At 35.4% G+C, this 23,987-nt stretch overlaps 1 protein-coding gene across 4 annotated transcripts in view; it reads left to right on the top strand.

Moving 5' to 3' along the window:
• The window catches only part of Cntnap4 (contactin associated protein family member 4), a 307,565-nt gene that overhangs the window by 40,812 nt on the left and 242,766 nt on the right, over positions 1-23,987 (top strand). For all 4 annotated transcript variants that reach the window (XM_087204279.1, XM_004842822.3, XM_087204275.1 and 1 more), the window contains exon 2: positions 1,008-1,118. In XM_087204279.1, the coding sequence (XP_087060405.1) occupies positions 1,008-1,118 (111 nt within the window). The remainder of the gene's footprint in view (positions 1-1,007; positions 1,119-23,987) is intronic.

The raw sequence follows: 23,987 nt of genomic DNA, 5'->3' as shown, positions 1-23,987 counted from the left end.
TTTTGAAACTCAGTGCTTTGCAACTTTTTTCTTTTTACTGGAGATGCAGAAATGCCCACACACATTCACACATGCACACACACATAAAATAGTAGTTGAGGTACAACACCTGTGGGTAAGAAATCAAAGCTCCTTGAGTCCTTGGTTCACAATGGACAGGTCCTGTCCAGAAGGACCTATTTCTCAACAAAACTGGTGGAACCTGGGCTATGCAAAAGTTCAAATGTATAAGCTAATTACAAATTGTTTTTTGTAAGTAGTCACTTGTGTTTATGCTCCAACAAGCAATGTGTTAGAGTTTCACTGGACCCATTCTCTCGATTGACTTCTTACATTTTGCTAATTGACTATCTGAAAAATAGTATCCAATTGTAGTCCTGATTTACATTTCCTTTTACTAAGTTTCAGTATCAACTTATAATTAAGTTCTGTGCCGTGAAGTCTCTGGTCCAGCCTTGTACCATTTTTTTTAGTCTGTTTCTTAACTGGATTAAGGTGGTTTATGTTTTTATTTGGAAAACTGATTTTATACTGATTCATATGCTTCTTATATGACTTTGATGTTTCTTGTGTATGTTCTTCAAACTTCCATATATTTTTATAAACTGTCATCTTTTCACATTCATGTTTCATGTATGTTTTATGTACTTTATACATTTTGTGAATTTTTATTTTACATCTTTCAGAAATCTTAGATTCTTAATGATAATATATTTAAATTTATGTATATACATCTTTTCATTTATGATGATTTTTGTGACTTGTTTAAATAAACAGTTTGCATCATAAGATATAATTTTGTAACTTCTATGTCATTTTTATTCTCTATCTCCATATCTTCCTGTCTGTAAGTTTTATTTCTTACTGAACTTACTAGACCATCTGTAGAGTATCCTAGAGAGCCTAGATCCTAGTTTTTGATACTTTATTTGTTTATTTTTTGCTTCTGTTGATTCCAAAAGAGCTGGCAGTGCTGTACTAACCCAAATGTGCCATTTCCCTGGCAGATGACTGTGATGATCCTCTTGTATCCGCTTTGCCTCAGGCGTCCTTCAGCAGTTCTTCTGAGCTCTCCAGCAGTCACGGTCCTGGCTTTGCCAGGCTGAATAGAAGAGATGGTGAGTCTGTCTTTTTCGTCTGTTTGGTTGATGGTAAATCTCATTAATTTTCCATTCTGTTGCAATAAAAATCATTGTAAAGGATATATTGTAAAAACAAGTACATTATTAAATAAAACAATGGTTGAAACTTGTGAGATATACATGACATCTAGCCTCCATTCTGGACTAGCAAAGGGACATCTCTTATTTGAAAATCTAATATAATCATTTCAACATCCAAAGAACTGATTTCCTTCAATCTGGGAAGCCTTTTATGCATCTAATAAAATACATTTTTTACATTAGTGTGCAATCATTATTGATATAATATTGATGAAAACTTAATTGGCTTTCTATTTCAAGTTAAAGAAGTTTATGAGATGTAATTTTAAAAGATGCTAATTGTTTAAAATAATAATCCCTCAGTTTGTTTAATTCTCAATGTGGTTGACATGATTTTCTTTGCTGTTGAGGAATAGAAACTTCATAAAGCTTTCATATTCCTTTAGGAATTCTCAGTTTATATTGTTTACTATCTCTTAGTTAGGTTGGGTTTGACATCTTGAATATGTTTAAAAGAAAAGAGGGATAATTAAATACCACTTGCTGTAGAAATAAGAGAGAGCTTCAAAACATTGTGTTTTTAGTAGCAGAGTATTATAGTAATCACTTTTCATAACATGCTAAGGTAAAAATCATCTGCGCAGACATTGAAGGAAAGAGGCTTGGTGATACTAACATAGAGAATATTTGTAACAGCCATAAAAATAGATGCCAGAATCACGTATTATTAAGCACACATTTCTCTCATCTAGTACCTCTTTCTTTCATGCCAAGTTAGTTAGCCTTTCCATTAAATTTGTCCTTGATGTTACCTTGGTTCTGTTGCTTAATGTTTAAGCATGTTTAACTTTGAATGTAACAAGGAGAGAGAGAGAGAGAGCGTGTGTTATGTCTTGCCATCTGGTACACGTTATACATAATATAAAATACACTTATAATTGCAATACAGATGTTTGTATAACATTTTTACATGATCTTAAGTTTGTTTATTTTGAAATTTTATCTCATATTATTTGATATACACACTTATTTTTGCTTGTGGGTGTGAAGATATCAAATGGGAGACATGACGACACTTGAATGTGTTTGTGTTCCTATTAAGTGTCTTGTAGTGGCAATTGTTGGTCACATAGAACAGTGTTTTTCTATCTCCAGTTCGGAGTCCCTGAAGGACCAGGCAGGTGAACTTCCTTAGTCCCCTTAGGGCTACTCCAGATTCTGTGGCCATGGCTCTCCCAACAGGCATGCTAGTATCACAGCCATGATCTGAGAGTGAAGTCTGCATTCTGTATTCTTCTTTAAAATAAAGCAAAGTTTAACAGTCACCACTGCTTCATGTGATTTATGATAGCTTTTATAGAATGTGGCCCACCAAAAAAAAATCAAAATTTATTTATGTGTCTTTATTTCGTTTGTCAAGGTCCAATAAATCAGAAAAAATATATTTTATTAATTGGATCCAATCGTATTTTTCATTAATTTATGTACTCATCAAGAGTCTCCATCAGTGGGACTCATTTTCATTCTTAATTTGTTTCTGTGGCTCTTGCTGAAACACAATATCAAACTTCATGAATCTCATTTGCATGTTAATGAAACTGAGAAACAAAACAGGATCATTTTAATTATCTTTTCCTGGTTGTCAACCTACTTGATTACATTTTTCTTTTTTATTTAGTTTTTCTTTTTTTCCTATTAATTACACGAAGTGCTCATAAAGGAATATCAGATTTTGAGTGATTTATTATTAAAGGCTATATATTACTTTTAGTATTGAAACATTCCTTGTAGTATTTTGGAATGGAAAGGTGTCCAGCCAAGTCACTAGGTCATGTTTAATAATCTAAACCAACAACTAAAGGTCTCACTATCCCAGTAGGGAGTAACTTCTTTCCTGAGGTCAGGAAAATTGGCAAAGGATGGACAGATAGGGTAGGAAAAACAACCCATTTGTTTGACAACTGTGGATAGGAAGTGCCAGGAATTACCCTGATAAAATGATAGGCCCTCTGGACTAGGGGAAGGGAAGCAGGAAAAGGCTACTGTTTGAAAGAATGATTCCATTTCAATCAACAGAGAGCAAGAAAAACTTACATTTTTGAGTTATACTAATTTATACTAATTTGATATTTCCATGAGTGCTATTGTGGGTTGAACCATATCCTCAAAAAGGATACATTTAAATCCTATCCTGAGACCCATGGATGTGACCTCATCTAGATTTAGGGTCATATGTGATGCAATCAAGTGAAGTGAGGTTATAACAGATAAGGATGACCTTAAGACCAATGACTGGTATCTTTATAAAAAGTGACATTTTGAGAGCCACAGAGACAGAGAGAAGGGAATATGAAGATGGAAGTAGAAATCAGAGAAATGCAGCTGTAAACCAAAACATGCCAAGGTTTGACAGCAACTACCAGCTGCTGAGAGGAGGCAAGAAAGGACTTGTCTCTTAAGCCCACTGAGAGAATGACCAGCACCTGGATTTCAACACCTAGCCTCTGGAGCTGTGAGAGAATAATTCTCTGTTCTTTTAAACTGCCCAATTTCTGATACTTTGTTATAGCAGCTGTAGGAAACTAGTATATGTGCCACTAAGTAAATGGCTTCTTTTTCATTAAATAACACTCCAGAGGAGTGTTTAACTTAAATAATTTTATGAACAAATAATTTACTTCTTTTGCACTGGAAAAATGCACATTAATTTGAACTTGAAAGATTTTATGGCTCAGAGAAGTAAAATCCAATATTCTAAACAACGCAAACAAAAAACAATCACTGCCAGTCCTGGCAATATAATGGAAACAAATATGTCTTTGCCTTTATATTATAGTTCTAATTTACCCATAGTTTTACTTTTCAAAGTTTCAGTCAGCATGCTTTAAGATATCAAATGGAAAGTTTTAGAACTGCATAATTCATAAATTTTAACTTGCACAACTTTGTGAGTTGCATGATGAAGTTTCATGTTGTCCCACCTGTGACATGAATCATTTGTTTGGCCAGTGTATCGACATCATATTCAGTACCTGCCCATGAGTCACTTAGAAGTCATCTTGGTTATCAGATTACCTGTCAGGGTATGGCAGTACTTGTGTATAAGTCACCCTTGGGTAGTAGCCTAATGCTATTTCATAATGCCTATGTCTTTTGACTCACTTCATCTTCTCATGCAGACATTGTATCATCTCATGTAATCACAAAAGAAAAAAGGGTGGGACAATGCAATAAAATATTGAGAGAGAGCATATTTGCATAGCTTATTGCAGTGCATTGTTACAACTGTTGTGTTTCATTAATAATTATTGTCAATTCCTTTTGTGCCTAATTTCTGAGTTAAACTTCTCTCTCTATATATTTATATATGTAGAAAAAAGCACAGTGTGCATGGGATTCAGTATTATTGGAGATTTCAAGCATTCACTGGGGTCTTTAATGTATTCTCTGAAGATGAAAGGCAGGTACTATATAATTTTCCATTGTTGAAGTTTCAATATTGTTTGAATTTTAATGGGCTACTTAAAGTTAAGTGTCTTAGTTACTTTTCTCCTTGCTGAGACAAAATACCTGACACCTATAGTTAACAGAGGAAAAGTTTATATAGCTCACAATTTGTAGAGATTTCAGTTTATAGTTGGCTGGCTCCAAGGCAGGGTGGCATGGCAGAGGGGCATCGCAGAGCAAAAACAATTTATGATGGGCAGAGGGCAGCAAAACAGAAGGCAGCAAGAAGAAAAGTGGCAAAGCGTGAGAGAGAGGGAGAGGGAGAAGGAAAGAGAGGAGAGAGAGAGAGAGAGAGAGAGAGAGAGAGAGAGAGAGAGAGAGAGAGAGAGAGAGAAAGATTCTCTTTCTGTTCCTTATTATTCTATCCAGACTACATGCCCTTAGGGTGGGTAACACTCACACCCAGGGTGGCTCTTTCCATTATCTAGACCCAAAACTATGGCAAACCAATCAGTGGATTAATTTATAATCACACACCCTTGATCTAGGCATCATGCACTAGTTCCAGCCACCTCTGTAAAGCCCTACTTAGGACCGCATGAGGCTTTGGGGGGACATTTAGACACAAGCCATAACATTAAGCATACTTTGACTTTTACTATTATCATTGCAAACTTCAAACAGGTGCTAGTATATCATTTGATAGTCCACATGTGTTCTGAGGATGGAATATAAAAAAGACATATTTTGTAGGACTTTGCTGTGGTTGTAATATAACCCAAGTGAAAGTCTTTATTTTCATGCATTTGGGGATATTGGAACAGGTTATTGCAATAGTCTATTGATAGACTTCTGTATAGAGGTAAAATAATAAAGCAATAAAGAAAATGATTGTGCACAGCAAAAATAAAAAATATATATATGTATGAATATAAACATATATATTTCTGTTTAATGACATAGCAGTTTGTTTCCATAACTGACAAATACTGAGATTTTTCTAATCTATTCTATAAGATCATAATATTTCCTGTTGCTTCTAAAAGTGTGATATTTGTCTATATTTTTCCCTTTATCTATTTTTTAGCCATAACTGAGTCCTTCTACTTGTTAAGCAATGTTTCCCCATGCCTATAGAATTTGCTGTTAAAATCAAGTATCTGTCTTTTGAGAGATTAGCTTGTTGATTAATTGACAGAATAACTCCCATTCTAAGATATACCTGTGGTATGAATAATTATAACACTCTTTGTAGAACTTTTTGGTTTCTTTTGCCCTAAATCATTATATTTACTTGCATACAACCATTATGTTGAAATAAAGATCCAAAGTAAATTTCCAAGATATGCACGATGCACGTTGTTGCTTTAGATCCCCATAGATAAAAAGAATAGGTCTTTCTTTCCTTTTTTTTTTTTTTTGGTACTGGGGATCGAACTCGGGTCCTTGAGCTTGCGAAGCAGGCGGCGGAACCACTGAGCTAAATCCCCAGCCCAAGAATAGGTGTTTCTTTTGAGGTGAATGTTTCCTGATGGTAAAGATATCACATAATATATTTCATAATAATCATATTCTAAACATAATCATACTAATATATTTAATAGCCAGTACATTATGAAGAGTAGAATGAGAGATGACTTTTGTACAGGATAGAGAATTCTCAGCCTAGGTCTGGAATGTGCCTGAGAGGTCCCCGGGAGCAGAGGTGGGGCCAGCAGGGAACACCATGGGATGAATTTGCTGCATTAAGGATGCCTCAAACTTGTAGAGTTGATTGGGGAACAGCAGATGTATGCAGTGTATTTGCTTCTGTACCCAGTATTTGCTTCATCATGCCCCAAATCAGATGTGCTGAGAACGTCCAAGGCACATGAATAATTACTGAAATTGTCAGGCTCCCACATCTCCATGCTGATCCAGCCTGTGATTCTTGACTTCTTCTTAGCTCTATCTCATTCATGCTCACATTTGTCTCTGAGATGAACCCTACCTTAAGCCCACAGAAATAAAGCTTTCAACCTTGAGATGCAAATGCCGAAACCCAACGAAATCCTGGAATGGTCAGATCCCACAATCCCTTTACAGTCACAGGGTACTGCTTCCCCACATACTTGAGTTCCAACTTCTCCACACTTCTTCTTCCTTTGGGGCTATTTCCTGTGGATAATAAAATTTTAGGAGAAGAGCAGCCATTTAAGTATTAGACATATCTGGGGTCAATTTACTATTACTATTCTCAGTTTAAATCACTAGTACTTCTTTGTTATGGATGGGCAGGATATATAACCTCTATACTTTCATTTTCTTTTGGAAGAATAGGTTAATAGTGTGATGGTATTAGTAAGATGCTATTGGTCTTACTGAAAAATTATGGCACATAAATTTCATAGAGTCCTAAGTTTTAAAGTGTATCCCATCAACTAACCCTGTTTCAGCAATACTCATAGGATGAAACACATACCCAAATTTATACAAAGGTAATCTGGGAGAATTCAGATTTTCACATACATCTTCTAAGAAGGGTCAGTTTACTTGTGATTAATTATAAAGCAAAGTAAAACCAAAGAATTATATTTGTTTTATATGTTCATTATTAAAATGAAGAAGAGATAAAACATCACATATATCTTTGGTTAAAGTCAGTGAGATAGAATGATATGATAGTTTAATTTACATTTTCTTAAGCAATCAAAATTGGTTTATGAACTTGAGATTAATATTTTGATAAAGGCTTGGAGAATGAAGTTCCAGATCAATTTTATGGTCAGTGGTGCGTCACTTGTGCTTATAGATTATATTCTGTATATTGGCCTTGAGAAGGTGAAATAAAAATGACTGAAGATTTACATCTTTCATTTCTAGATATGCCCATATCCTCTATTCATTAAAGCAGAGGTAAGTTTGCTGCCAGTTCTGAGATTAATATAGAATCACTTCTGTACTTGTATCGATTCATTTGATTTAACACCAGAGATGGCCATTTGGTTTCCTCTTTACTTTAGATATTGCTTTCTCTTCTGGGTCCCTTTCTGTAAGGCCAGGCTCCACCCTCATCTCCTCTCTCACACCACCTTAGAATGCTCTTGCTCTTACTTTGTATTGAGCTTCTCTGTCCTGTAACATACTTTCTCCAACTCTAAATCAACCTGATAATGTCATCTGAGTAAAGGTGCCATGCTGCCAGACCTAAGTAATTTATAGTGACAAAAATTGCTGGTTTGGGAACTAAGAAAACTAGATTTTAATACTAAATTGTGGATAGCCTTGGAGAAATGATATTATCTCTGTTTTTTTTTCTTTCCTAGAAAAGTAGGAGGTTAAATTTGAAGATTTCTAGAATATGATCTTTTATGTGTAATACTCCATGTGCAATGTAACTATCTTTTCTTTCTGATTTATCTAACAGAGGAAATCTTCAAAGCATGGAGTGTGAGAAACTGTGGCCCTTTAGTCAGAAAGGGGAATATTGTAAAGCAAGTTGTCCTTCAAATTCCCCTCAAATTAGAGGACATGAGATGCTCCAGGCTTAGGAAATGTCTTCAACTTTCATAAGATAAAGGAATTCAAACTGTAAATAATGATCCTACTAAAACTGATAGAGTATCTTGCACTTAGTCAATTAAAATCTATTCATAAAACTAAAAATTTTCACTAATACATAATATTATCTTAGGATATATTTGATATTTTTCACAGCATTGAGTAGGAAGATTTCACATATAGGTGCAATGAATAAACTGAGTGTTAATCAGGTGGTATTTTAAATTGGGTTCTTCCAGCAGCACAACTGGAACCAGAGGTTGAGGTGAAGTGATTTGTTAGGGTGTAACTGCCAGGGAGCAGCACTTACGGAGTGGAATAAGATGGGTAAGGAAGGCAAAGAAGCCAACTTCAGAGGTCCCAAGCATAGTACCTGATCTTCCAGGAATCTCTGGATGACATACATATTTTACCTAAGACTTCAACCCAATTCAAGGTAAAGGTACTGAGACTAGAAGTTATCTGGTACTAATTTAGACAAGCTAATGTCTTAGCTCAGGCTGTTCTCATAAAATGCTACTGCCGGATTTGTTCAAATATCAGATATATATTTCCCATAATTCTGGAGGATGGAAAGTCCAATATCAAGGTGGCAACAGATTTGATGTCTGGGGAAACCCTCTTTCTGGCTTCCTGATACCCATCTTCTTTGTGTTCCAGTGGCTTTCCTGGATACATGGATGTGTCTTCTGCTTCTTATAAGGGCACTAATCTATCACAAGTGTCCCACGCTCATGACCTCATTAAAACTTAATTACCTCTTTCCTCAAAGCCCATCTCAAATTACCATCAAATTGGGGATTAAGGCTTCAGTGAATGGATTTTGTGGGGACTCCAAACATTCAGCCTTTATTACTCAGTTGCATTTCTAGAAACTAGTAAACCACTTAGAAAATGTTAACTGCTTGATATGTCTGAGAGAATCCAAGACAGCCAGCTTTCAAGGTCAAAGATGCTGGAAAGAAGTGGAATACCATGTAGTGAGCCTGACCTTTTTTTTAATAGTATATAACAGAGATTCAGAATCTATGAAGCAAAATGAACCAAGATAGTAAGAGAAATAGGTAATACAAAAAGATACAAAAATATAATGGGATTATTGTTAAGGTATAGTTTATTGAACCACTAGGCAAAAAATCTGTAGAAATGCAGAAGATTTCAACAGCAAAAGTAACAAACTTGACTACATGGATAAATTTATGATTTATATTTATATAATGTGTAGCTCATCTGTAACAGCTGTAGAATCCACATTCTTATCAAGTGAACCTAGAATGTTTACCTAAATTTGTGCTGGGCCATAAAAACTGTTTCAGCAAATCTCAAAGGATTGAAATCTTACACATTACATGCCCCGGCTACAGTGGAACTAAGCTAGAAATCATTAATTAAAAAATACTTAAAATCCAGAAAGGTGTGGAATTTAATTAGTATACTTCAAAAGGAAATCTCAATGGAAATTAGAGGAAATTTTAACTCTATGATAACAAAGTATTACACATTAAAATTTTGAGGTGCAACTTAGACTAAAACTGATAGCTTAATTTCAAATATTACAAGAGAAAGAAGGCTAAATATTAATGATCCACCTGAGTACCATCTCAAGAATTAAGAACAAAGCACAAAAGATTAAACTAAAATACACAAAGGAAAACACAAGAGTGCATTAAGTAATGAAATAGAAAACAAGCATGCAATACAATCAATAAGACAAAAGTCTTACATGAAGACAGTTTAAACAAAATTCATGATAAAAATTTTGAAAATTTAAATGAATTAAAAACATTATTTGAAAACAACCCACATGATTTTATTCAAGGAATAGAAAAGAAAATGTTTCTCTGTCTCTAAAAGATAATAAATCCATAATTAAACTGTTCCAACGAAGAAAACTCCAGGCTAACAAGCCTTCAAAATGGGAATTCTTCCAAATACATTTAAGGAAGATATGACTCTAATCTTACACATTCACAAAGACCAGCAAAAAAGTTAAAATACTCTTAACTTATTCTATAAGGCCAGCATAACCTTGGTACTACACCATGTCAAGGACAAACAAGAAAGGAAAATTAAAAGCCACTCTCTCTCTCATGAATATAAATGCAAAATACTCCAAACAACGTACTAGCATACATGTGTGAAGGGACTGAGACTGGGCTTAGAATTAGAATGTCCCCCGCAGGCTGAGGGTACATGCACTCTGAGAGCTTGGTGGGCAGCACAAGGAGAGACTGAAAACAGGGGCTCATGGCTTTCTTGTCTGAAACCGTTGCATCTGTACCCTGAACATCCTTCCCACCAGGACAGGGGAGCAGAGAGCTGAAGGTTTAGGAGAGCTAACACAAAATTTTCTTTTGGTCTCATTCACTCGTAGTAGCGAGTGTTCAAATGAAAGATGTGGTGTATTGGACACTTCTCGGGTGACATTTACATCCTCTTTCTCCAGCCACCGTTGTGACAACCCAGTGCAGCTTCCCTCAGATGTGACAGGGTCTTGCTGTAGATGTACCACTTATCTGTGGCCTCTTGCCCCTGGCTTTCCTGATGCCTGGGGATGCTCTTACCCTGGGAGTCCATGGGGATCATAAATCCCTGTGGTGAGGAATAGGGCAGTATTGCCTTCCCTCAACACGGGCATAGAATTGATAGATCAGAACTTCCCCCTTTGTTTTCAGGATGGAGAGTTCCGAGGTGCATCTCCTAAGGCTGTTCAGAAGTGTGTGTGGAATGGAATACCAGGAAGCTGTCATTTTGTCTGAGTCAAAAGCACAATCGGTTTTGGCTTCCCTTCTTCTGATTTCTCACCTTCCTGCTGTCCATGGCTGCATGTGGGGCCGCTTCTTTCCTGTAAGCACTTCCATTTTCCTCTCGTAGCCATGCTTCTCATCACCCAAATGAAGCAGAACAGAATACCTTCTGACTCCTGTTCAGAAGAAACCTAGATAATTTATGTAAATGCTTCTGCTTCAAGAAAGGGAAATATAACTCCTCACTCCTAAAATGAGAGATGTACATAATGACTCATTTCCAAAAAGTAGATTATGAGAAAAAATATACAGTGGAAAAATGTGACAAAACTCTGCCTCATTCAGGTGATCAGTGTTAACCTCATCAGTGATAAGTTATATTGATAGTCCTTACCTTTAGTTTGATCTGATGAATATCACATTTTACCTCTGTGGTCTTCCCATGAAAAGTATCAGTGCAAAATGTCAGACATACTTGAAGTGAAGGATATTCTACCTGACCTGTCATCCACAAAATTATCAAGGTTATCAAAATATAAGGGAGTCTGAAAACTGTCCTGATCGAGATGGGTCTAAGAAGGAGGATGACTAACATGTAACATGCTTGCCTTAAGATCCTGGGATAGAAAAAGGGCATTTGGTAAGACCTAAGGGAATCTAAACAAAGTATGAGCTTTAGTCAATCATGTATTGATATTGATTTATCAATCGACGAATCAGTGGATTCTTGACATACAAACTCAATTCGTTCACAAGGGCTGGTTGTAACTCAAGGCAGTCAATTGAATCTCAGGCTCCTCTGCATGGCCTTCAAAGTCTCTCTCCTGGGTTCAGGCAGTTTTCAGTGCTCAGGATTTCTCAATTAACCCCACACAGGAAAGGATGTTGTTAATGTTCCTTCCAGAACTCTTTAAGTGTTAAATCTGTATCTGAGGGCCAGGGATTTAGCTCAGTGTTTCCAGCGCCTGCCATGCAAGCACAAGGTCCCGAATTCGATATCTGGTACCAAAAAAAAAAAATTCTGTATCTGAGACCATCTACAAATACAAGTGGTTGGCATTCAGGTTGTAACTGAAGACTTTGGTAGTAAGTTAAAACTAAAATTCCGGTTGTCCTATGTTAGGCCAGTGGTAACTCTAGGGTCCACTGTATACCACACACATGAAAGATGTTAGAAATAGAGGAACTGGGTGGAGGGCATACAGAAACTCTCTTGTTATAGTCTTGTGACTATTTTAACTTTAAAACTATTTTAAAATAAAAAATATTATTTAAAATGTGCACGAATACTTTGGCTTTATGAGTAGGGAATGCAGATTGAGCCTGTGACAATATAAAAATAATGTGTGTGTGGTAAAAACATTTAAAGAGGCTTCAAAGCAATGAAAAACTGCAATGCAAATATAGACTGGATGTCCTTTTAGAGTTAGTGTGCGAGGTGTCTGCAGGAGGCTTGTGAAATTGATAACAAAGACTCAATCAAAGAGCCCCTTTGTCTCTCTTAACTTTTCCCATTAGCCGGACTTTAAAAGTTTGATGCCACTGGAAGAGTTGTTTTCTTTGACAGTAGTTAACGCTTCATATTTGTTTATAACTTTGTTATAGTTTTATAAATGAAAATCTGTTTCCAGCAAGTTACATGATTTTTATGAGGACTTCCGCTTGTTTCTCCTCAAATAGAGCTTTACATTAAAGATTTCCTTTTTCATTGGGAAAGCTAGTCTAAAACCAATTTAAGTAATTTGAGGATTTTTTTTCCTGTTTTCTTATTTGGTATCTTTTTACAAAACTGAAATGTAATCAACTATAATATAAAAGGAATAGTGACTTGGCTATATAAAATTGGCTATATAATTGACCATTTAAATAGAACCAACTTTAGTAGGTTATATACAAATTTCTGGCTGTATTGAAAGAGAAAAAACTAAAGTCAGCGATTCTGTGAGGAAAAGAGCATCATATGTGGAGTTTTGTGTGCCTGTCTTTCCTCAAGCCTTGATGCTTTGCCAGGGCCTCAGGAGAATGCCTGTGCAGACAGCTTCCACACTTGTGCTGAAGGAGAAACACATCTAACAACCTCTCTTCTAGGGATTTTGACAGTCTGCTGGAGTTTTCCAGCTCCCCGTGAGATATCTTGATCACAAAAATATTCAATTTATGAACATAAGTTAAATACATCACTTTCTTTTACTGGTTCTTGGTAGTTTTCATAATCGCCATAGCTCAACATTCTTAAAATTATCTTTTAAATTCTCCCTTGATCCCTCCTTCTGAAAAAGATGATAAATTCTGTGTATCCATGGCTTGAAATCTTTCTTTGATCCTCTGTTTTTGTTGCTATTGCTACTATGCTAATGTGGTTCTCTGATTTCCAACCAAGATTATTTTAGTAGGACCATAACTAGTCATGCAGTTTGAGCCTTTCTAAAATAAAAATAAATTTTAAAGCCCAATTGTGACTTGTATGCCTGTGTAAGACTTTCAACCTCATCTCTATTCCCTTTATGGACATTCATGAATGTGTGTTTTAAAATCCAGCTAATAGTCTGCAGTGGTTGGGCAGATTGTTTTATAGTTTCAAAGAAAAAGAAATTAAAAAATAACAAATCTTCAAAAATTAAATTGCAAGATAATTTACTATTATTCAATAACAGTTTCTCTTACTAACCCGTATCTTTGCTTAATTCATGCTATCACTTATGTTTATTATATTTGTTTTGCTGTTAATACTGCATGCCATTAATTCTATGATTAGTACAATTACATAAAAAAATCATCGATGCAGAAAAGCACAAATGAAATAAAAATGTAAGAAATAGAAATTCAGAACAGTGTCATAAATATAAGGAATGACTGCAATTTCAGAACAAATGAAAAATGAAGCATATTTGAGTTGGGGGCATGTGAATTTTTTTTTTTTTTTTGGTATCGGGGATCGAACTTGGGACCTTGTGCTTGCAAGGCAGGTGGCAGAACCAGTGAGCTAAATCCCCAGCCTGCATGTGAATATTTGAATGTGGCTATTTTGCAACAACAATTTAAACAAGGAAAGAACTGAATGTATCTGTAAAAATTGGACTTTATTAGATGAATGATTGATTTATCCTTAAACATTTAAAAAATTCAGGTGAAATTCATATAACATAAAAGTAAGTATAAAATGTAGCGTTTGGTGGTATTTATACATTCACAATATTGTGAAATGTATACATTAAATTTATTAGGTTTGAAATATGTTTAATATAGTTTTAATCGATTTTTTGTAGTCTACCATCTTGATTCCATTCTCATTTATTTTTCCCTGTCAAAATGTTTTTTCTTTGTCATTACTCTGAGAATTATAATTAATTTCTTATACTCATAATAATCTATTTGTAATTACAATTCCTTAGTTTGAATAGTTGAATAGTTTGAATAGTACAATTCCTTAGTTTTGAATAGTTTGAATACTGTACTTCTACACAGCTCTGTCTCTTCTCTTTAATGTACAGTTTTTCACAAATTAAATCTCTATCCATTATGTATCTAACATAGACTTATAACTTATTTTATGCATCTGCCTTTAAAAATCTTATAGGAGAGAGAGGAATTATAAACTCAATATGTAACAATACTCTCTTTTATCTAAATATTTACCTTACCATTCGTCTTTATTTCTTCATATGATTTTGCATTGCTGTCTAGCATCTTTTCCACACATAACCCTCTGTTTTTGTTAGGCATGTCTATCAGCAACAAATTCCATTTTCTTTGTTTATCTGACAGTGTAATATTTTCTCAATCATTATTAAAGGATAATTTGACTAAATATAGAATCTTTGACAGTTTTTTTCAACACTTTAAATATTTTGATCACCATGATTTCTGAGAGAAATTAGCTGTTACTATTTCTTGCTGTCTTAGTTCATTCTCTTGCTGTCTTTAGGATTGCCTTTTTGCCCTTGGCTTTCAACAGTTTGCACTGTGACTTAGTGAAGAACTCTGTGTGTATTGTGTGTGGTATCTGTTGTACTCTTCTTGCATGTATTGAGTCACATCACTTATTAAATCTGGAAATGTTTTAGCAATTATTCCTTTAAATATTTTTTCTGCCCATTCCTCTTTCCTATCCTGGAATTTCCGTCATGCATACACCATCAAGATCTTGATGGTCCCAAAGATCTTTCAGGCTTTGTTCTTATGTTTTTCTTTTTATTTCTCAGAGTGGATAGTCTCAATTTACCTGTCTTTACATTTTCTGATTCTTCCTTCTCTGGGTTCAAATCTGTTGCTAAAACCTTATAATGAATTTATTTCAGTTGTACTTTGTACCTCCATGTTGTCTATTTCCTTTTCATAATTTATATCTGTTAATATTCTGTACTCATTGAGACATCATTTTCAACTGTCTTTAGCTCTTTGTTCCTGGGTTCCCTTAGTTTTCTATTTAAGTGAGTTGAAGTCCTTGTCTAGTAAGTACTATGTTTTCCCTTCTCAGGGATATTTTCTATTAATTTCTCCCATGGGTAGGCTATATTTTCTTATTTCTTTGCATGTAGCATATATTTTGGGGGTTGAAAAATTGGACATTTTGAAAACTAAAATGTAGTACCTCTAGAAATCAGATTATCCCTTCCTTGACAGAGTACTTTGGTTGTTTGTGTGGGTTGTAGTTGTTTATTTCCTTAATGACTATTGACTATTTTTTAGGAAGATTATTCATTGTCAGTGTAGTCTCCGAGGTCCATATCCTTTTAGCTTGTGACCAGCTAATGTATTGACAAATTTCCTCAAAGACCTGGGGTTAAAAACAAAATGAAACAAAACAATGACCACTCCTACTCATTGCACATTGACCCTGTGTTGGGGAGTGCCTTCGTCAGGTTGAGTAAAACTCTTTTATCTTTCACTACCTGGTCTCAAACATAGTCCTACTAATTGTGTGCACTCTTATCACACAAATTATGTCTCATGAAAGAGTTGAATAAACCTCAGACTTTCAACTCTTTTCCAAACAAATGTGTTGCTGTACTACAATTGAATTTTTCTAGATAGTGTTTTTAATGTAAATATTATGACTCTTTTCTATAAAAGAAAAGAATATAAATAAACAGATATAAAAGTTGCATTCCTATAACAACAAGACACCTCATTACTAATGTTATGCTGGGGAAGAAAGTATTCATGCTGTTTTCAAAATTCTTGTATCAAAAAAATCTGTCAACAACCATGGCGTTAGTATTATAAGTAAATGTCAGTAGACTTCTGCATTAGTTAATGTAAGAGCTACTTTGCTTTCTGAGTTTTTAATTTCTGACTACATGAAAATGAAGCATTCAGCAACTTTTCAGTCTAGCTGGGCTGGATGACACATACTACAGGGGAAAGCATTTTCATTGCATTCCAGTCCCTTTGGTGTGCCACGGTGTAGATGGGAAAAGCCATGGGTCTGGGGTGAGCAAGGCTCTGCAGACACCAGAAGCTGCATTCACAGAGGTCAGGTGCCAGTCAATGGAACATCTCTAAAGCATAGTTTTATCACACTAAGGCCTCTGAAGCAATAGCATAGGGTGGACTCTTCATTTTTCTGTGCAAGGTGGTCAGTAGAGTCCGCTTTTCTGCTTGAAAGAATGTTTGTTGATGTCAGGAAAGGTGAACACACAAATTCCTGTAATGAAGAATGAGATAAAAGCATTTTAATGGCAATAATTCCCTCAGAAGCTATTTCTATGTGTGGGATCTCCCTGCTTGCCCTTTAGCTCCCACCTAGGTTAGGTAGGCATGAGACATCTAACGCATCGGAAAAAAATAGATCACCGAACAGCTTGGGAACGAGGTTCAGGGCATCTTCTTAAAGTCTAAAATGTACAAAATTTGAAGGGCCAATGGGAGGTCGAAGGAATCCCTCCTTTTGTCTTTTCTACTGAGAGAACCATAGAAGGAGAGTTTGGAATAAAAGGAAGAGAGTAAGATGTGAGAAAGCAAGCATGAAAAAGCATTTGCTCTGAATTCCTGTCCTCGAACTAAGTTCATTGATAGGGGCTTTATGGACTCCTTCCTTCCTGTTTAGACATCTAACTGTGAATGATGTACTGGAAAAGGTGCTTGAACAGAAACCTGCTTTCCTCAAGAGAAGTCACTGAACCATCCTGTTGCCGAAATGTATAGACTGTCATGTGGAAAAGATCTCATATCAGCCCTGGATGATGTATGAGGAGAACCAAGAGCTTCTTTAGGACAAAAAAAAAAAAAAAAAAAAAGAATACAGTAGGTACAGCTGAAGAAGTGGTTGTGATCAATATAGAGCAGCATGGAAGATGTTTGGTCATTGGGATAATTTCTTACCCAGGCAGCAGACCAAGAAGGAAACCTCCTGCCCACTATCTCTAGGACTCACTCCAGGGCTGGTGGGAAGAGAAATAGATCTCTGTGGGCATTTTATAGCTGAAGGTGGCAGAAATATAATTTTTAATTGATTGAGTAATCCATGAACTGTACTGAGTTCCTCTGAAAAGATTACATTGATTTTCTACATGAAACAGAATAAGAGCTCGAGATAGAAAATTAGATTACATTAGAAAAAATGCATTTTTCATACTTGAAGCTGTAACAGAGAATTTCATAGCTGCAATATGATTCTAGCAGCATTGCTTAAGTAGCTTATCTTAGAGATATGGTTAATAACCTGCTGGCTTGTGAGAATCTACTGTGAACATCTCTTCTCATCTCAGCATTGCCAGGTTGGTAGCTTGAAATCTGTGGAGGGAGCATATACACCACAGGAATTGACAAATGCTACAAAGCAGGACCTTCCCTCCATGGGAAAATTTTTTAAACACCAGTATATGACTGACCTGAACTTATCACTCAGGAGCCAAAATATAATGATGTTGGGGAAAAGATATTAGAATTTCTTCTAAAAATTAGAGAGTGATGTAAACATCTGAATAGTGTGGCCCGTTCCCAGTACTTGATTATTTGTTTCTTAAAAACCCCTGTAAATATATTATTATGCATATTCACAGTACATATCTAAGTTCTTTAGGATACTGTGAGTAGCTTGTTTCTAGACCACATACAGCAAGTAGGTGTAGCAGGAATGTGCATTCCAAGGTAAAACATTCAAACCTCCAGCTTTTGAGTTGAAATGCTGGTTTACTTAATGTTTGCTTTTATGCTTAAAAGAAGACGTTTTCCATTCAATGTCAGTCATTGTTCAAAATATTCAGACATCTCTGTAAGATCTTCTGTTTTTCTCAGTGACCTGTAAATATGAATTAAAATTTTTTATTTAGTAAGTATCCTGAGCGAGAAGTTAAACCAACTTGCCTTGGAAGCCATCCAAACTATTCATCATCAAGCTGGGAATGGCTTGGTAAAAAGTTGTGGATATTCTTGTAAAACACTATGCAAAAATCACAAAGTATTACTAGGGATCTTAAATAGTCTTCATTCTGTACTTACAAAATTATAATGGTTTCTCTCTTTTTATTAACTTATCTATAATTGCTGACCCACATGGTACTTGGATACAAAGTTTGAGAGTTAGATGTCCTTAGCTTTGAATGAAAGACTTTCTACAGTCTGGCCCCATTCTCCTTTCTGGCTTAATGACCATTGCCCTATCTACCCCTGTACTCCCTTCAGTCCAATTACTGCCATTCTGAAAAATGTGCCTTGCGTTGCTTTGGCCTGATGTCACTCCTCTGCTTGGAAGGCTCGAACTCTTCCTTCTGGCCTTTCAGAATCCCACCCAGATGAAATGTTTCTGCCTCCCTACTCACTCAGCCAGTGGTGCTCTCCATCTCCTAACCTTCGCCAATGTTGTCCTTTGTGATCCCTCATGTGACAGGTGTCACCTGCCGACGTGCCACCTTATTCTTTCATAAAAGATAAATGTCCTGGAGGTGGAAGCCTCATTAGGTGTGATCAAGAACAGACACTGCAGTCAGACTGTGTTCACAACTTTCCTGATTTTACCAGAGCTCCAGTGATTTCAGACCCTTTGACTTCAGTCTCTTCACATCTAAAGGGGGAAAAAATAATAATTTCCATGGCACGGGCTTATTGTGACAATCCAGTGAGTTAGGACACAAAATACTTGGTGTGTTGTAGAATACATGGGTGATTTCTATTTATAGCCAGAAAATTTCCAGTATTTCTCTTTATTATATGTGTGCTGATAGATATTGATCACATTTTGGCTTAGGTTTATAGGATGTAAATTTAGGCCCATAGTGATGGTGATTAGCATGATACTGATAATTCCTTGGAAACAGGATATTATTGTTCTCTTTGTTTGAAATCACTGTGTGTGATCTACTCCTGAAAACTATAATCAGGGCATGTGATTAAGGACATAAATTCTGTATTCTTTGTTGTTAGGTGTGACATTTAGGGATTTTTAAAAAGGTGGTGCCTACAAGTCACTGAAGCTCTTTGTAATATTTTTTTTTCTAAGAATTAGAAATATCCAAAACGTCATAGCCAACCTTTCATTGTTTACATGATATATAGATATGTAACATCTAATTTTGATCTCCTCTGCATTTTAAAAAGGCATGAGAGTAGTTTGTCAACAGTGTTGATGTTACTAAAATTATAAACTTTAACCACTTTGTAATCTACACACAATCCACAGTAATTTCAATTTTAAGATATTTAATTATGTTAAGGCACTTCATTACATCAATATTCACGAAATAGTCATTTATTCATTGGAATGCAAAACATGTTTCAGACATTCCAAAAAAGATTGATGGAAACTAATCAAAACTGTTTCTTAGGAAAAAATGACAAAAAGTGGTTTTAAGATCCTTTGAAATGTCGACTTTGCTCATTACAAAGCTCTGTCATTTTACTTTGTTACCAGAAAGGCAAAACTCAGAGAGCCCTTTGGCCTTCTGAATTCATCTCAGAATCTATCTAATTTATTTCAATTGCTCTGAGTTTAGTTATATTAGGACAATTATAGTTCAGCTAATGACAAGCCTCACTTTTATGTTTGCCCAGTTCACAAAAGTTTAACTAAAGTTGGAATCAAGTATGACAATGATATTTTAATGTGAGATTTGATTCTTATTTATTAATTTAACAAACATCAGTAAACTCTTCTTTTATATTAAAAGCTTTTATATGTAACAAGTTAGATTGCGGGAGAGATAATATTTGAGCTGCAGCTGACAAGTAGAGAAAAGAAAATTCTGGCAGAGCAAGGGGAATAGGGACAATGTGTAATTCAAATGAAATTCTAGAGAATGGCAGTAGGTTTCCTAGGACAACACAGAGTTTTCTTAAGCTCCAAGGTCTGATGGGTTCACATTAAATACTTTGCCAAAAAGGGTGCCTTTTATTACCATGACCCAACCTGCTATAACTGAAATAACTCTGTGAACAATGGCAAGAATAGATTGGATATTTAAGAGGCACACACTGAAGACTGCTAGAAAGGGTAGGTCATCTAGCAGGAATATAATTTTGTGTTTTCTTCTCCAAAGCCTATAAACGTATCCAACTCCCACAGGCCTTGCTCCCTTCATTCTTATCACTCAGGAAGGGCTTCCTCCATAGTTTCCTAAATACTGTTTTTAGGAAGTTTGTGTTGCTTCAATGTTATGTTTAAAATTTTTTCCTTCTTCTGTTGACTCTACTCTCAGGACCACCATCCAGAAAGTTTCCCAAACTATCATCCTTGACTTAGCTCATTGGCTCCCATCTAATGATGCTTACAATATCTTAAATTTAGGGTTATCTTCAGATCACAAGGTCCTGCCTTCTACATTGCTCAGCTTTCTCAAATACTTTCATGTCTTGTCATTCTTTCATTCACTCACTATATAATTATTGGCTACTTCCTCTGTGCAAACATTTATTGAAGCAGGAAAAAGCCAGAAAGTAGATATTTCCTTCTCTTTTATTGACTTTTGTAGTGTTTGCCTGTTAGTAAAACACTGCTCCTATTTAAGCCCCAGACTTTCTAACTCGGATTAATACAACAACCTCCAAAGTATTTGTTCTTTGAGCTATAATTTGACCAATGAGATTTTTCTACCTGCCAAATGGCAATGTATTCACTTCTTAGAATCATCCAGTGTTCCTAATTTTCCTTCTTGTAGTGTTTGGTGTATCCTTTATGGCCCTTAAGATCAACTTCTGCTTACCATTCTAGCTCCTGTCTCCCCTTCAAGCTAATCCCAATGACTTTATACACCACACTCCAACTATTTTCTACAAAATTGAAGTCCCTGGGCATACTGCAATCTCTCTCACTTGCAGGGTTTGTCTCTGTTCTTTCTTTGGACAGCTGTTATTCTTTCTCACTCTTCTAGTTAATTCCATTTAGGAAGTCAGTATGGACATTAGTTCTCCCTGGAAGTTTTCCTAAATTTTTGAATGTGGGTCACAGGCCTCTTCTTGGTGCTAACTTACAATCTTATGCCCACTTATCACAAATCAATTTTTTCCTAGGCCAGCGCAATATCTTATATTTTGAGATAGTATCATATTGAAATTTACACCCCTAGTGACAAGTTGATACATAAAGCACACATTTTTTTTTTCAACTGAGTGTTTGAAATAATAAAGACTAAAATTAAGGGATAGAGGAAAAGAAAGAGGTACAATGAAAACTCCATTGACCAGATGTGGCAACTTCTACACAGTACTATTAAAAAGGAATAATTAGAAATGTATTTAAGATTTTCAGTACAAATAAATGGAAGTTTGGAAGTATGTGGCCATCTGGTTTTGACAGGAGGTAAAGCATCCATTTTTGGAATGTTGCTTTTGAGATATTTATAGGGCATCCATGAATAGATATAGAGGGAGCATTCAGGATTTGAGATATGCTTTTCAAGGGAAAATCAGAACTAGAAAAAAATATTTAATCTTCATTTTCAAGAACAATCTTTGTAGCCACAGTCCTGAGAAATGTGGTTCACTGAAAATGTGAAGTCAGAGAGAGGAAAGTTATTTTAGCCTTTTAGGAATGGTAAAGAAAAGGAGTGGTTGCAGGAGATTAAAAAAAAAAAAAAGAAATTGCAAGGTCACATGGGGCTAAAGAAGGAGGGGTTTGCCCTAAATGACAGAAGTTTGGTCTTTCTCTCAGGTCATTTATTGATCTTTGTGGATATTCTAAAGTTACAGAATGTCAGCATAACAAAAGCAAAGCTGTAGTTCTTTTGCTTTGAAAGGATCATCCCTGAAGAATCATGTAAATTGTGAATTTATTGTTGAAACTCTATTTATACATCAGCCACAAATTCCCTTTAAAGGCAATGCTCCTCCTGTCATATTGTCCCTCCCATTTTTACATAAAAAGCATAAAATGCTGGAAAGATTGCATCCAAGCTTGCATGTAATTTTGCAAAAAATGATAGATTTAAAAATTTTCACGAGGACAATTATACAACACAATATTCTTCTACTCAGTTATGCATCTGTTGAAGGCAAAATTGGTGTCATTAAATGAAAATATAAAGTTCTTGACATTTATGCTTGACTATTGAGCTTAGCTGACTCTAGAAATATTACATTCATATTTCCTAAAGCTACAAATTGCAAATTTCTTAAATTAAAGAAGCAGAATTCTAAACTCTGAAGTTACATTTGAAACAACAGACTGACCTTTGTTTTATTCTTAAGTAACTGGAGGTTTCAAATTTTCAGAAGACATATAATAAAAGCAATAACAACTGAAACATAATAATCCATGCTGGTAATTGATTCTCCATTTTGGGCATCAAAAATATTTGCTTTTTGCAATTATTGTAGCTCTCATCATGAACATGCACTGTGCTGCTAGGGTACTGTTTTTTCAGTTGCCACATTCTCCTCTGTGGTAACAGAGTGTGGGAAAGCGCAGGGGTGTGCATGAGATTCATAGTATTGCCAGGAGCAGTTTGAAATTGGCTAGGCAGAAGCACAACCTATTCTTTTTATTTTTTTGTCCATCTTTTCTGATCCAAAAAATGTTTGCATTAACTCTCATTCCCAGCTGGAAGCACTACTTTATTATGACTCAGTGGATCAATATACACTGGGAACCATGAACTATGATAGGTGGCCTGACAATCGTCTGAAAGGCCTCATTGGTTTGAGTGGAAATGAAGTTGCTTTGTGAGACGTTCTTTTTATCAAAAAGGACAATTTAGAACCTTCCATTGTGCATTACAGATAGAAATAAGATGGAGATAAACAGAGAAAAATGATGGTTTTTTTCCATCTTCTGCCAGCACTTCATCTTTCACATCTCCACAGACTTGATCATGCTCCCTCAAAACACTGGCTAAGCTTTATCTTGGCAAAACCAGAGCAATGTTTGCCTCATTTTCCAACAGAAAATAATTAATGACATGTAATTTGAGAAGGTACCTATTTCTCAGTTTAGGAAATACAAAGATAAATTCAATTACATGTTTAAAGCATAGGTTAAAATCAGATTAATAAATAAAGGAAAGGTGCCTGCTTTGGAATAATAACCCAGAAGTGGTTGCATTTGCCTCTACTACCACTCTTTACTGTCTGAACACGGAGGAAGATTTAAAAACAAACTATGTTGAAACTTGTTTTACCTAAGAAGGTGAATAAATTACTTAAAATGTGTAATAATCAAGGATTCCTCAAACTGTTGAAATGTGTGTGGATTCCTGGAAAATAGTGAAATAATTTTGACATAAACTTCCTGATAGCAATATTTCTTTTTATTTTTCATAGACTCATAACCCTTGTGTGTTCCTCTAATTTCTTTCATAGACCAGGAGCCAGATGGAGGTGGCTGGGTGGATGGATGTTAGAGGACACAATTAATTGTGTAGCAGAAAGGACTGCAGTCAAAAGCATTTCTAGAATTGAATGTGTGCATAGGCATGTATTGTACCCCCTGGCTTCAAACTCTAAATTCTGTTTGTATACCACTCCACCATGATATTGGAGAACATTATATATGCATGTGTACATGTCAATAGATAATGCATATTATCTATATTTATGCTTATCTCTGATTAGTTTGTATTCAATACTACTGTAATGCTCAGTAAATGCTGAATCATTCTGCTCTAAAGTTGAATGTGTCTCTGTCAATGATATACATACAAATATCAATTCCAGTCGA

This window comes from Heterocephalus glaber, unplaced genomic scaffold (genome assembly GCF_053883595.1).
Source record: "Heterocephalus glaber isolate CG9 unplaced genomic scaffold, H.glaber_assembly_v1.0 deba00000071, whole genome shotgun sequence".
NCBI lineage: Eukaryota > Metazoa > Chordata > Mammalia > Rodentia > Bathyergidae > Heterocephalus > Heterocephalus glaber.
This window is presented reverse-complemented; position numbering and strand designations above follow the sequence as displayed.